The sequence below is a fragment of the Bombus flavifrons genome, chromosome 13, assembly GCF_040668555.2.
Source record: "Bombus flavifrons isolate JBK064 chromosome 13, iyBomFlav1_principal, whole genome shotgun sequence".
Classification (NCBI taxonomy): domain Eukaryota; kingdom Metazoa; phylum Arthropoda; class Insecta; order Hymenoptera; family Apidae; genus Bombus; species Bombus flavifrons.
Window position 1 is genome coordinate 564,390 of NC_138454.1, and position 15,724 is coordinate 580,113.

General features: G+C 35.3%; 1 protein-coding gene and 1 long non-coding RNA gene across 5 annotated transcripts in view; one reads left to right on the top strand and one right to left on the bottom strand.

Moving 5' to 3' along the window:
• Positions 1–15,724, bottom strand: part of LOC138185892 (protein turtle homolog B) — a 137,734-nt gene that overhangs the window by 65,955 nt on the left and 56,055 nt on the right. For all 4 annotated transcript variants that reach the window (XM_069125217.1, XM_069125215.1, XM_069125216.1 and 1 more), the window contains exons 7-8: positions 13,851–13,981; positions 8,992–9,151 (exon numbers count right to left, since the gene is read on the bottom strand). In XM_069125217.1, the coding sequence (XP_068981318.1) occupies positions 8,992–9,151; positions 13,851–13,981 (291 nt within the window). The remainder of the gene's footprint in view (positions 1–8,991; positions 9,152–13,850; positions 13,982–15,724) is intronic.
• LOC138185910 (uncharacterized) overlaps positions 1–15,724 on the top strand; it is a 273,083-nt gene that overhangs the window by 53,729 nt on the left and 203,630 nt on the right. The gene's annotated exons all lie outside the window — the stretch shown is intronic.

Sequence of the window (15,724 nt, forward strand, 5' to 3'; positions counted from 1 at the left end):
TTAAAAAATGTCCATTTTTGGTCTTCCTTGTGAACGAAAAGTTCGTGCAGGCCATTTCAGAGGATCTCAAGAGAAGGTTGAAAAATATTAGAGCAAAAAGAGGCAGCGTTGAAACTTATCCATACGTTACACTTGATCTTCATCCTTCATACTGCGAAATAATTCTTTGAAAATTCTGCTGATAAATCAATCGAAGTTTGAAATCCAGCAAATCCGAAGTACCAGAAAATCATTTTTGGCTATTGTTTTCACGTAGCAACAATCTGGTGGTACTTCAGATTCGCCAGATTTTAGATTTCAATTAATTTACCACCAAAATTTCCGGAGAGTTATTATGTTCAATAACATGAATAGTTATTCCGTAGGTGGATCAAAATTTGCAAGAAATAAAGATAAATGTAACACGTGGGTGAGTTCGACCGCTGCTATTTTTTCATCTCTGCAGTCTTGTTTCTCAATTTTCCCATCACATTTCGGATAAACGCTACTAACATATATTGTTCCTTGAGGAATCCTCTTGAATGTCCTGCAAGAATTTTTCGCTCGCGAGAATGTCCAAAAATGACCGTTTTTTTAATATTCCCCTTATGTATAAATTCATAAAACTCTACGGTCTGTTCATCAGCTATCTCTGATTTTCTCTTACAACCTCAAACTCCAAAAACTTAGCTCTATCCTCGACCCCACGACTACTAAATCACGTGAACAGCAAAATCTCGTGACACCATACCGAACTGTATGAAACGCAGCGTCTCCGAGCGGGCAGGGCATCCCATTCTCCTCCATCACGGACGCGCAGATCCTCCTGCCGCTTCCGGGCTCTGGTTATTGGGAGACCACGTGGCACACACGCGCATAATTCCACACGATCCGTGCTGCGTTCCACGTGTATAGGAGTATGTGTGCGTGTGCGACCGGTCGCGCACGATTCGAATCTCATCAAACACCGCGGCAGTCGCCTTTAACTGCCTCAGACGGGCCGTTTAACCCGACGGACATGGCATCGTGCACGAGAACACGGACCTGGCCTGGTGAATTCCGGCATGTGTCAGACGGTAGCTCGTCGATATGGAGGGCCGCAGTTGTAAGCGTATACCAGGCGGTCGACGCGCAGTCTAACAGATTAACCGTGGCAGTTCGCCGGCGTTAAGGCCATTACACACCGATTTGCCTGGCTGACCATATGGACACGCGAGGTGAGACCGACTGTCACTCGGTCGTAGGTTAGAACGGGACTTGAGACACTGGATTACGATTGTAGCGGCTACCACCATAACCTACGCACAGGAAATTGAACGACAGGCACGGGGGGGGGGGGGGGACGATCAATTGTTCGCGCCAACGCGCGGTAGTAGACGGTGAAATGGCTTAGCCGATTTCGCGATCGGTTTAATCACGTTCGCTATGTATGCGGTTATTTACTTTGACACGCGCTGACTGTCACACAAATGTTGTATATTTTCTCTGGAAGCAATAGATTGAAATATACTACAACGTTTGATTTTTACAAAATGTTATGTAGAGATTGCGCGTCTTTCTCCGACGACGTTGTCTAAATAATCATTCATATCATTGAAAAAAAATTTTGGGGGTTTGAAGTTGTACATATAGGAGGATCAAAGAGAATCTTTAATAGAAAATGTTAGATCCATTGAGAAGTTTTCTGTTTCTAATTTTTGTATAAACTAAATTGATGAGTTGTTTGACTTTTGAAATTCTTTTAAAAGATTGGGCTAGAAGCAAAATTTTGATAGACTCGTTCTTCTTACAAATCAAATTTCACCTATCTCTTAGATAATTCTAATTTTTATATTTGCTAGATGGACGAGTCCCTTGACTTTTGAAATTCTTTTTAACCTCCTAGGTACGATGCGCTATAGTGGCTTTTGCGGATGTCATCCTATATTACAACGCACCGCTATAGTAGCTCGTTCTACTGACTCATTCACTTGCTCACCGTTTGAACTAAATGATCTTTTTCATTTGTCTTGCTTTACACTTTTTTGCCTTCACAACGTTTTATAATAATGTTAACAATATACAGACAGAATATATAGTCTTTGTTTTTGATACGCCAGTGTCAGGTATCAATTGTTGCTTTCCGTTAAAATAAATATAGCATTATTAGATGTTCTTTTTAACATGCCGATTCGTAGAATCTTCAACCTCAAGATGTCGTTTCAAAATAGAAAACGAAGCGCAATTTGAAAAACACTATCGCGCTATGAGTGTGAAAATTGTGATGTGGGTCTATGTGTCGTACCATGCTTTAAAACATATCATACTCAATTGTATTATTAATTATTAAAGTAAATTATTGAAGTTAAAATATATGCATCATATCTTTAAGAAAAATTATAATCTAATTATCAAAAACTTCATTCCAATGTGCTTGCGTAGAGAACAGCATTATCTGTCACACATCGCAGTTCTGTATCGTTTACGTGTAATTCATGTCAAACTCTGTTGTGCAGAAAAATAGCCCCGCATAAAATTTAACCGTACCTAAGTTAAAGATTGACCTTGCCGCAGGGCTTGAACGGACTCCCTCGTGCATAAAAAGAAACCCTGTAATTTAATCTGAAAATCGTTAGAGACGGTTTCAAATTTTGTTTCATCTGGGTGAACCGAATGCCTTCTACAAACAATCAGGAAACAATTCACGGAACAAATATATCATTTATTAAATTCGTAATTAAGCAGCAGAACCTTTATAGTAAAAATTAAATATACATACTCCGAAGTTAAAGATATCAAGGCAGGGGTTCCGCAAGGAAGCGTCCTAGGACCAATGCTATACACACTATACACGGCCAACATACCAACAACTACCAATAGCAAAATACTGACATTCGCGGACGACACAGCGGTACTAGTGAGGCACACTAAAACCCTGTAACAGTAGTCACATTACTACAAGAACATATCACAAAAATATAAAAGTGTCTACAAGTTTAAACAAATTAAAGCAAACCCCAGTAAATGCAACCATATTACATTCACACTGAAAAAACAGATACCACCAAACATCCTTCTTAACGGCACGCACATAATACCAACAAGGAAAGACAAATACCTAGGACTCCACAGAGATACACAACTCACATGGAAACAGCATATCAAATCAATAACAGACAAAATACAGACAGCAAGGAGACAAATGCAATGGTTAACAAGTCGAAAATCCAAACTAAGCATAGGAAACAAATTAAAAATATACAAAACGATCATAAAACCAGTCTGGACGTACGAAATACCACTATGGGGAACAGCAGCAATGAGCCATATAAGCAAAATAGAGATAACCCAAGCTAAAATCCTCAGAACAATAGTAAACGCACCATGGTACGTCAGAAACGAAGATATACGGAAAGACCTTGGAATACCAACGGTCAAGGAGGAGATTAGCAGATACGCAAGAAGGTACAGAGAAAGAATAGCAACGCACCCGAACCGGCTGGCAGCGGAAACGATCAACGCATCAAACATAGAAAGAAGACTAAAAAGGAAACACCCAACAGATCTCACAAAGGACATAACCTAACAAACACGAAGATGGTATCCTGCTGGGGGGTAACCACCCACATGTTATATTATTACAACACCAAGTGTTACGTCGGGCGGCCCTCTACCTAGACCAGGCCATACACCGCGAGCCAGACGGACACCAGATGTCCGCTCATCCTTACGGTGTACCCTCAATAGTCTTAAGGACCCATAATTAGATATATAGTCATATAGTCATAAATCCCAGCAATTTGCTAGCTAGGGTCCTTCAGACCGAACAAAGGTATTTTTTTATCGCTTTTTAACGATTATTGTCTATTACGGCTTGACAAGGGAAAGTTAGTTTTTCTCAGGTACGATGCTTCCCACCAGCAATTTTCTATCGAGGGCGGCTAAGGCCCTTCCTAGTCCACCAACCTTCTTTGATCCAATCAAAAACAATGTATACTGCCCTCACTGTCCTGACCAAAAATGTCATGACCAAATCCAATGGTCCTGTTCGCTAGACACACCCATCGCTAGCTTTCCTCCGACACAGCATCGTCACCCAACTTCACTTCTCCTACGACACTAGGAGGGTCAAGTCAACCACTTCTCCTACGACACTAGGAGGGTCAAGCCAACCACTTCTCCTGCGACATCAGGAGGGTCAAGTCAACTTACTTCTTCAACACCGCTAGGAAAGTCAACTTACTTCTTCTACATACTACAGAGTAGAAAAATAACGTCTAAGTCTAAGCACAACGCTAGAGGAATATCACTCGTATCAACTATCTAAGTCGGTTCTCGGGATTATCAAACATTCACTTCTTCTATTACGCATTCTCTAGTGCTACGTCTACTCACATATTAAATTCAACTATAAGAGCCTTGCTCTATTATTCATATCTATCTTATCTTCGTGCGACAAGTTGTTATCTACGATTTATACCTACTCAACAGTGTAATTTAAGTGTTGAAAATATATATTTTATAATTCTGTGAATCAGTGTTATATAAACTGAATCACCCCTATTATCTTAACGGAAATTAGGGGATCGGTCAACTCGTGGTGTCGATTAGTATAATCGTAACGGGAATTTACGACTCCCGTTGGCGTCTCTCCTCGCGATTGCGTCTCCCCGCGATTGGTCGAAATTTACACCAAGATATAACATTTTACCAAATGTCCTACTGGACAAATTGTAAAATTTAAATAAATAAATAGAAAAAAAAATCTGGGTGAACGAACGTCAAGAGTAGTTAAGCTGAAGTTTGATAAAACGTTGAATATCTAGACAAGTTCGATTTTGAAACAAAGTTTTGGAACAAAGTAAGTTTAAAGTAAATCTAAGGCAAATGAAGAAAAGACGGTTCGGTTTACGAAGTGGACACGACGAGACCAAAGTTGGCACGAACGAAATTAGGATAAATACTTTGGCCTTTATTCCGTGGAGCACGAACTTTGACGTCGGAATTTACCAATTTTCTGCATTCCGAGAGTCAGAAAGTTTCAAGTTCCAACCTTGTAGATGGACAACTAGATCGATACTATACTTGAAAAATATTGTACAAGGAGACTATCTTATGTCTCCTTAAATTATTGTAGAAATAGAGATTAAAAGTCATCATTTATTGACCAAAAATTCTTGCCGCATAAAAACAAGCCTAAACCAAATTTTCTGTATTCTAATAGACTAAGAAAGTTGGAAGTTTCAATCTTATAAATGGAAGAAATCGATGGTATATCCGAGGAATTTTGCAAAATCAGATTATTCCATGTTATTTCGAATTATCGTAAAAAAATAGAGATTGAAAAAGCTATCGAATTTATAGTAAAATAAAGCGGAATAGAATTATTGCTGTATTAAAACAAAATGGATTAAACAAAAATCGAAATGAACGCGGATAAAATGGGGGGGGGGAGTAAATGTATCCTGACTTTCTTTTCGAAGCTCCTTCTCGAATGGACAAGCTAGCAGACTTCTACGTTCTTGCCGCGCAGAAAATTTGAAATTGGAGTGCTGTAAATTGAAAGCAGAATCGACGTTGGATTGGACTGCCATGATTCGATCCCCGGGAGTGGATGTGATAAAATCTTAGTCGACGCAGTTGAAATCAGGGAAAGTGCACTCCTATCTTTCGTGTTACGCGGACTGTGTCACCGAAGAACTTCAACAAAGAAAATTCTCTCAAATATCTGTTGATCGAATCGTTGTTCGTTTTTAAAAATCAGTTTGCCGTTAACTTAATCGTTTGTTTGATGATACAGAATAAATTAACGTCGAGAGTGTCTGTTATAGTATGTGTATTAAAAAGATAATATTTGAAGTGTTTATTCTTTGATAAATTTTTTCCGGTTATTTTTGTTATATTACATTTAGAAAATATATAACTTCGTCGGTATGAAATTTTTAATAATATATGCGTTATACACGTTACCAAGCAAACTGCATATTGGAAAATAAATTTATGGTTAACTTAATCTGTTGCCTAATAATATATAAATTGGTGGTGAGATTTTTCGTTGCAGCGTGTTTATTGAAGAAATTATATTTAAATAGTGCTTAGTCTGTGTTAAAATTTTGTGTGAAACTTTCTGTTTTTATTTTAACTATGGCAAAATGGATAATATCCATTATTCATATATAAAGTTTTAGTAATTTTATTCTGCATTTGTATACGTTATCGACTACGTGCAATACGTGTATTGTATGATATTTTCGCATCATCAATTTTGTAATTCGATTTCATTCCACCTAAAACTGGCATCCTTCAATTTTGGACATATGTCGCTTAGAATCCCAAGAGATTCTAGAAAGTTGAAATTCCACATTTTCTCCGTTCGGGAGCATTTTGAAATCTGCCTATTTTCACCTTGTGAAACTTCATTTTTCCTTGTGGCTTCTCGATTTTATTGTGTTACTTGTTTCTATTGTTGCTATTTCTTCTAACTTTCTTTTACCGTTTCCTTGCTACCATAATTCCTTTCTTGGCTCCTTCGCTTTCTTTACTACTATATTTTCTATTCTTTTCTATGTTTTCTTTATTACTGTAACAGTTTTTTCACATTTTCTTTATCTAATATATTTTTTTGTTTCTTACTTTACTGCTTCTTAAATTGAAAGACCATAGCTTCTCAAAAATAAAGTCACAAACAACTATTGTAGCTTTTAAAAGTAACACATTAAACGGTAACTTCTTGTGTTGTTTCTTTTCCACTGAAAACCCTTTTGTTAGAAATAGGTATGTAATGTTACGTATAATAGTAGCATTTTTATTATTTAAAAATGCTAACATACACGTATGATGTACGATAGTTGTTTTAAATTTTGCAAGACCAGATCTCCCTAATATTACAAAGACGATAGAGATGATACTTTTTGTGTATCCAAAATAAAATTAATAACCAGATTTCGTAATATAGAGGAAATATGGCACGATATTTTATTTACATGGCAAAAACGGAAGTAATGGTGTATCGAGAACCCAGAAGGAACGTAGACTTTGTTAATAGAGAATGGTAGACTTTGTTAACGTAAAAATGGGGCTATATTGCATTTAGTGCGACATTGCATTGTATTACTACATCCGTGATAGACGCTGGATTTTAGCTTTGTACACATCTACCTAAATGTATCATTATGTCACAAAAGCATGTTGCTAGGAGTCGGTTTCCTTTAACGCTATTAGTGGCAACGTCAGTATCACCTTTTGTGTCCTCTTTCAACTGCTTTTCTCTTTCTCCCCCCACCCCTCCAACCCATCTTACAATCCACTTCTCTCTTTATTCGAATTGGTATAAATCCACAAAGCTGGAATCGCAACAATCTCTTCGTTCATTGTACATAATATCGCTTCACAGAACCCAGCGAATCATACTTTCTAAATATTTCTGCAACCAGCCGGAGGAAATAGCAGGTTCTGGGCTAGATGCGTTATTCAAATGCCTCTTCGCTTTTCAGATCTCGTTTCAACTCTATTTATAAATGTTTCGTTTCATTGTAGACTGTATAGATGTTCTTTAGTGATTGTAATATTTAATAGTTATTTCAAGAAGGATACGTTGGATATTATTTGCTGTTTCCTCTTTAGGTTTTACGTGATTTATTTTGATAAATATTTTATTTATGCAGGGTTATATAACGTTTAAAAATATTCCTCTCCGAATGTGGGAATTATTTAATGGCCGTAATCTTTAATGTCGAAAGCTGTTATTTAAAGAAAAATGCGATAAGTATTTCTTGAGGATTTTTCATTTCATCAATCTTTCATACTACAATAGAATATTTATGCACTATCCTTTAACGTTCAAGGATACTTGATTTTTCCAGAAACTATTTAATATTTGTAATATTCAATACTGGTAATTAGTTTTAAATAAGAGAATATATCTATATATTACATTTCTATAAATTTCTTTTTTCTTTACCAAATCGATGGTTTTGGTAAATATTCGATACCAACATAGTTTCATATTATTTAAGGATAACAGATACTCGTGTAAGTTATTTTTAATAGATGTAATTTTAAGCGGTTTTAAGTTTAAATATATAACTAATACAGTTAAATATTTTATCTTTGAAGTTCACTTCAGTTGATCGAATGAATGTTTGTTTTATGAAAAACTCTAAATCGTCTAAAAATATTTCACTATTGGCGGGACTATCTAAATAATTAAATTTATACAACTAATAATTGCTCTCTGGAAAAGAACGTTCACGGTTTTTCTAAAAATTGTATTTTTATACCATGTAACTGCTTTGTGTCCTTTTTGTAAAATTTTTCTTCCGGTTTGATTAAATTTTTTTGCGAAGATTGGGTCGTGGTAATATTTGCTTGTGACATCACGATACAAACTTTTAATGGAACAAAGTTGCAACGGACGTATTCCCTGTAAAATTAAAAAAAAATTGGAACTTCCTCTACGTCTTTTAATTATCATGTCACTCTTTCCTATGTTTTTAGGGAATGTTGCGTGAAGATGGGCGATGAAACAGCCATTTCTATACAACCATTTTATCCAATAATGCTGATGTATCGCTTTTAGTCAATAGTAATACTTGTATCGCTAATAATTTACATCATCTGTAATTTTGTTATTCAAATATATTTTATAGAAAATAAGCAAGCTTTATGAATACTTTTGACCAGCAGCGTATCTTTCACACTTATTAATCCAAAAATTTTAGAGCCAAATTCGAAGCTATAGTATTAATTATTTTTTCGTAAGTAAACAAAAATTCCATTCGTGACGAATTTGAGAATTTATTATTTTCTTCCTAGTTCGATTTATCCGTAATTTTGTAATTAGAATACATGTAATTATATTTGAATTTATAATTAGAATAAATATATGGTAAGTATAAAGTGTATATTATAACCATTTAAATCGACGATCCCAAATTCTATGCAATATTTCAGTCTTCATAAGAGAACTGTACCTATATCTAGTTACATCTTGCGTTAGTTAGAATTACCAAGCTGAATTGCCAATATACTCACATTTGATGTCCAGATTCAAAGGATTGCTCTCCCCGTCGCCTTCTTGATTGCTGCCAATACACGTGTAGATCCCAGCTCTGCTTCGTGTTACGCTTTGCAATACTAGGCTTTGATTACTGATTATGGTTCCTGTCGCTGGATTATGATACAGCGGATTGCCCTGTCGATATAAAATCGTGATCACTATTATCCCATCATAGATCGGAAGTATATATAACTTTTCGACAAACGACGATGACGAAGAACAATAAAGACGATGGATCGTTAAAATGTTTCGTGTACGGCACACTGCCTAGAAATCTAGTTTATGTATAGTTCTCTAAATTCATTCCTATTGTAATTATTGTCTTAATTGACTATGAATAGAAATCTTATCTGATCAGATATTGGAGGAAGTATACTTTTCGGAGATAGAGTAGAATGTTTATGAATTTACGGGAAATTTAAAAGTCCAGCAAAACCGTCCTTTTCTTCTGTTTTATTAAATAACATCAAAATCAGGAAATCAACGAAACCGTACTCATCATGCTTTTGTCCTGTGATTTTCTTATGCAAATTGAGGTTACGCGAGCAATATATAATAAGCAATATATAATTTCGAAGTGAACCGTTCACGATGATTGATAGTTTTACGTGAACTTGATGCGCGTGCAGATCAATAGGTACCATTCCATGCATAAATTTGCCGGAAAAATTAGAAGGGATGACTAGAGAAAGGGAGGGGAAAAAATAAAGCGAAGGCTGCTGACAGTTTTTCAATTTCTCAACCGTGCCAACCTTTCTCTCCTTTGGAAATCTCCTTTGAATTTCGTCAAAACACATTGGCACCACTGGCGGAGATCTTCCGTACCGGTGGTCGTTCTCGAATCAAACGAAGAATCGACAAAGACGCCTGATGTCCTCTTGACTAGAATGACATCGAGATCTAAAGGCGCTCGAAGAAATATTTATGGAACTCGGATCAACATAATGCAGTACAATGCAATATACCACGGACGAGCCTTCGTATTCGTTTAAAATAAACCTTACTAATCCCTCTACGGGACAGAGGCATGCAGTAAACAGAAACGATATAATAAAATCGTAAAATCTGTCAGTTGTTAAAGTTTAGAACTTTCGACAAAAGCGTTAAGCAGATTGTTGAGGTTATTAGATGTATAAACAGAGAAACGCGTGGATAAATTGTAAGGTAGAAAATATATTTTAATAGAGAAGTGTAAGTACAAGTAGGAATATAATTTGAGCTGGTCCAGATCTGCACGCAGCAGTGTTACCCTATAACTGAAAACCCCGAAGCCCTCGTCGCTTGTCTGCTGTCTATGGTTTGCCTTCGTCGTAATTGACCTAACCGCAGCTAAGAATTATCAATTCTGCGAATAGGTAGATTTACTTCGGAGTACAATGGAGTCTCAGTTATTAGAGTCCTGTCTAAGGTTGTATTATTCGAAATGTTCTGAACTTTACCACAACTTCATTTTTATCACGAAATTTTTAACACAAAGTGTACAAAAGCGTAAATAGTCAGGTATTATGAAAGCGGTTAACCAAACATTCAACTGATTAAATAATTAATCAAACTTAAATACACGTACAACGTAACATTATCAAAATGTTTTCTATGATTTTCACGTATCACGTCGGATAATTGAGGTTCTACTGTAATCACATACATACATTATTTATTTCGATGGTTAAAATAGGAATAATCTAACGTCACGAAGTTAATCAAAATTTCTTCTTTTTAACATCTGTGCGAAAAAGTGATTTTAACGGAGTAGTCTTGCTCTTTCTTGTTGAAATTATTTCCTACTTTCCGTCTGAGGACTGTGGAGTTGTTCTACGCTGGCGGAAGAGTAAAGTTACACTTCGCTGGCTAAAATATTCACAATGGAACGTAGTAATGCAAAATATACGATTCTCTTATTGGAGAGACTGGGGCTATGAAACGTAAAGGCGCGTTAAAGAACGGGTGAGATGTACTGTCAGAATGCATTCGCCTTAAAACGCAAACGGAATTAATAATGACGGCTTGCGAGAAAAGGTAGAAAGCGTAAGAAATCAGGAACGGTTTACGTTCTTCTTTCTTGCATTTTTTTTTTCTCTTAATAGAATATTTTTCGAAAGCTAATAGTAAATGGAAATTTTGTCAATTAAGAGATGTTGGAAGAATATTTTTGAGTTATTAATCGTAAATGGGATATCGCATCTGTGTAACCAATCAGTGATCCGCGGTAGATTGAACGCGTCAATATCAAACAGATTAATATTGAATAGGAAACCCGTTCATTGGTACAACTAATCATTAAACAAATCTCTCGCTGTGATTGCCATAGCTCGATACCAATCACGTCCCACATCGTTGGTTCATCGGATCGGTCGCGAACAATTGACTTCCCTCAGTTATTTCATTCGTAGAACTTCCAATAGCCTGATGAAGTTTTATCACAGAATCACATACAATTATGTACCGATATTAATACAGCTTTGTTACATGATAGATCAAATATTTTATTGAATAAGAGAGTGACTAATCTTTTAATTTTGATTTTGTCATTTTGTTCATCATCAGTAGTTTCAATAGATTTACGAAATATTACCACGCAGCCACGTATAATTACACACCGAAATTCCTGAAATTTTGTTAAATAGTAAATAAAATATTTTATTTGTTGGATCATTTAATTATATACATTATGCATGGAAAAGTTTCCAGCCACATAGATCTTATATTGCAAAAGCGACGTTTCGATTAATATTTCTTGATAATCGAGGTAAATAATATAGTAATATAGTTGTTGGTTAATTTACATAGAAAGCATATTTATTTTGTAGAAATTGGTATTTGTAATTAATCTATGCAATCTCTGTCAAATTTCTGATAATTAGTGTAGAGTTATGGATTATTAGTTAATGTATGTACAAAGTTTATCTGGTATGCACGAATTTATATTTGTAATTAGTCGATATAATCTCTCTTTACAAACTTGATAATTAATATAAATAGTAATGCGTGTTATAAGGTACCTACTAATTTATGTAGAAAGTTTATTTATTCTATGCTTTCTATACTACAAAATTTGTGCAGTAAATTCTACGTCGAAATGAAAGCTACATCGTTCTATTTTTGTTTCTGTTAATTCTGCGATTCTGCTTAAGCGAAGTAATTGGCGAATAAAGTAGGATTGCATTGCCACTTACTTAAATAGCTTTTGTTATTAATTTGTTACTAGTTTCAGCCACGTAAATACTTAAGGTTTGTTTGATACAATGAATAATACAAAAGTTAAATTCAAGTAATACAGAAAACAATTTAAATTAGCTATAAAAGGGAAGAATTTTCTATAAATCGACAAATAAATTTTAATATCTTCTTGCTAATAACCTATCATCTTCAATCTATATTTACATATATCTATCATGTACTTGTTAGTTACAAAGATCGAATTCAAACACAACTTAAAACAGAAGAAGAAAAATGTAAAAATAGAAAAAATTCATTTGACTCTGGAAATGAATTCTAATCATTACTATTCTTTCTTTAATTTATGTCTATTATCTTTAATTATTAATCATCTTTCATTCCTTAACGATAATATAATATGTATCTTAAAATAGATGAAATAAGATTCTTTCGCGTATCACCCTAAAGGTAGCATGACATGCCAAACTTGAGAAATTTGAAATTTAAGATATTTCTCCAGAAACTTGGTCTATCAATCTAAAGCCAAACCATCTAACGCCTGGCGTAACCTCAAAGTCCCAAGAAAATCAGTGCACATCACTTGCCGCGGTTCCCCCCTGTGAACTTCCTATTAACGATGATCTCCGTCAGACTTCACTCCATTTAAGGAGAAGCTTGAAGCGCTTAGGGTTACGTCAACGGTTCCCGAAGCTCGCCGATAAATTTCTTACCGATGCGGAACGTTGGCTATTAGTTCAAAGAACGCTTACACATTGGTTCCCGATCGGCCCGTATCAGCATGTAAATTTTAAACAGAAACTTCGCGTCACAGCTGCGCTAACCCGTCCCCCTTATCTCGTCTTTCGATTAAGGCTTGCTTCTAAATTATCGATTCCGGAACTGCCACGCAATTTCGTTATCCGGCTGTTAGCGAGCGTTCCATCGCTCTCGTTCTCATCGTCGTCGTCGTCGTCGTCGTCGTCGTCGTACATAGAACATATACTATCGATCAACGATTTGGAGTCGACACTTCTTCAATTGTTCTTCTACATTGAATTACTTGTTGATTTTGATATAAATTTGGAACATTTATCAATCATATTATCAAGAATTTTATCGTTTGCTTAGTTTAATTTTCAATTGTATACGATTACTTATAGCAGATTACGCGTTCATATGAACTTCATTTAGTCGAATCCAGTGAATCTCTGATCGAATGAACTCTTGTTGGTTGAATTTATTTATTCGAACGTGAACTTTTATTATATGAATAAAAAATCATAGGTGTGGGAGGAAAATCAATGGGCTCCTATTACATGAATTGCAATCATATAAATTATTTCTTCCTTCACTAACTCATACGAATGGAGTTTTACCCTATCAAAGAGTTTTCTAAAATTACGGAAGTGTAAACCGATTCTTTTTGTGATGCTGTCTGTCGAGATCTACGTAACATGATAATTCCAAGTTTTTAGCCGGTAGTGTATTTCCCATTTGTAGGAACAATGACATATTTCAAGATTTGCTGTTTTCGACTTCTTAGTATAGTAAAAGAGATCGTTGCGTTTGTATTTCAAAATTTATTTTCATTCGATGTTTTAATAATTTTAATTTATTTTAATGTATCAGGTGACTTAATAGATGAAAAGGGGTGCGATTGTGGTTGGTTTGAACTTACGTTGTGCCGCCAGGAGACTTTGTAAACCCACGGATTCGACTTGATGTTGCACTCGAAATAAACGTCGATACCCTCGCGGATTGCGCTCAAGTTCAGATTGCTCCCAAGTTCGAGCATAACCACCGGTTCGTCTGAAAGTTTAACCATGTCGTTGTGTAAGAAATGGTACAATGTTTTGTTTCGGGCAACTGCACCCAGCGCGCGAGTACGTTTTACGCCTTGGGTGCAGTGTAAGTAAGTAGTTAGAGCGATAGGCAAGAAATAGAATTGTTTTGTTTATGTGTGGAGTTTGCTGCTGAGTTGGATCATAAATAAGTGGAAATGATCTGTATTTTAGGTATGGTTGATGGAGATGCTGCAAGTTCATTTTTGGGGTATTGAAAAGAGTGGTGCAAGTGTGGTGTGTTGGGAGTTGTGTTCGTTATTAGATTGTTGTTGTTTTCTGTAATTAAAATATATAATTACGTTTTGCTTAGGAGTATTATTAAATATGGCGTTAACTTCTGTGCACTGTAAGATACAAGAAGAGGAGATTGTTTCCTCTTTTAGGATTCAAATGACGTATAAAAAAATGGTCCAACATTGTGGAAATATTATAATAAGAAGATTATATACAGGGTGGTTGGTGACTGGTGGTACAAGCGGAAAGGGGGTGATTCTACGTGAAAAAAGAAGTCTAAAATATAGAATAAAAATTTTTTTTAATTTTTTTTTCTTTTTTAATTTTTCCATCGAGACAACGATCTACAGTGAGATCCGTTATAACGTACCGCACGCGTACCGAGCGAAAATTCAAAGTCGATTTTCTCGAAAACAAAACCTCAAACGAACAATTTTTATTCTATATTTTCAACTTCTTTTTTCGCGTAGAATCACCCCCTTTCCGCTTGTACCACCACTTACCAACCACCCTGTATATTTCGAAGAAATAGCAATTAGCAATTGCAAGCATTGTACAAGTATAATAATATGTGTATAATCGTTTATAATGAGTATATATAATATTAAATGTGTATGAAAAGAGTTTCAGTTATAAGAATTATAATCGTCAATCGCTATCGATAGAAAATAACATTATTTTTATTAATTTATAAAATACTAAAGGGGAATATATTTCTCTCAAGTGTTCGCGTACTAACCGGTATATGGCATAGTTTATGAGGTAAGCAATCAGTTTGCTTGCAGCAATATAAGCTTGCATGATAAACCATGTTTACACACCAAACATCTATTTAATATCCATGATTTTCAACACAAGTAGGTTAAATTCCCACTTGTATTTTACGCAATATTGTCTGCTCTGATAATAACAGAATCAATTGTCGCTGTTAATCCTTTCTTGGCTCCAGTCTCCAGGCGATCTGAGATCAGGAAGATACAATATATCAAACTGGTCCAATGTTTTCCTGTATCATCGCACAATGTTTTTTCGACAACACACTCTTCCAAGGAATTGATGTTTCTATGTCACGATTCGATCAATACTTCCTTAACAAAACCTATACACTAATTATCCGTAAATTAGGCGCAACATGAAATTTACAGATTAAATAGAAAATATATTCATATAGTCACATACAATGTTACGTATAAACGTTATAACATTTACACATAAATATAGAGTACGTTCGTTTTAAATGTGTACACGTGATTATTTTTGTAAGCATCAGGAGTGCCAAAAAATGTTTCGGATGAAAGTTCTTTGACTTCATGGGGGAAACTTAATAAGATCTCTCAATCTTTTTTTACATTATTATTTAGATAGATTAAATGCCAATGTAACTTCCTAAAATGGAATTATACATTCTTTTTATACAGCATTGCGTTGAAAAATATAAACATAAAAGCACTGCATTATCTTTCCTTGCCTTTCT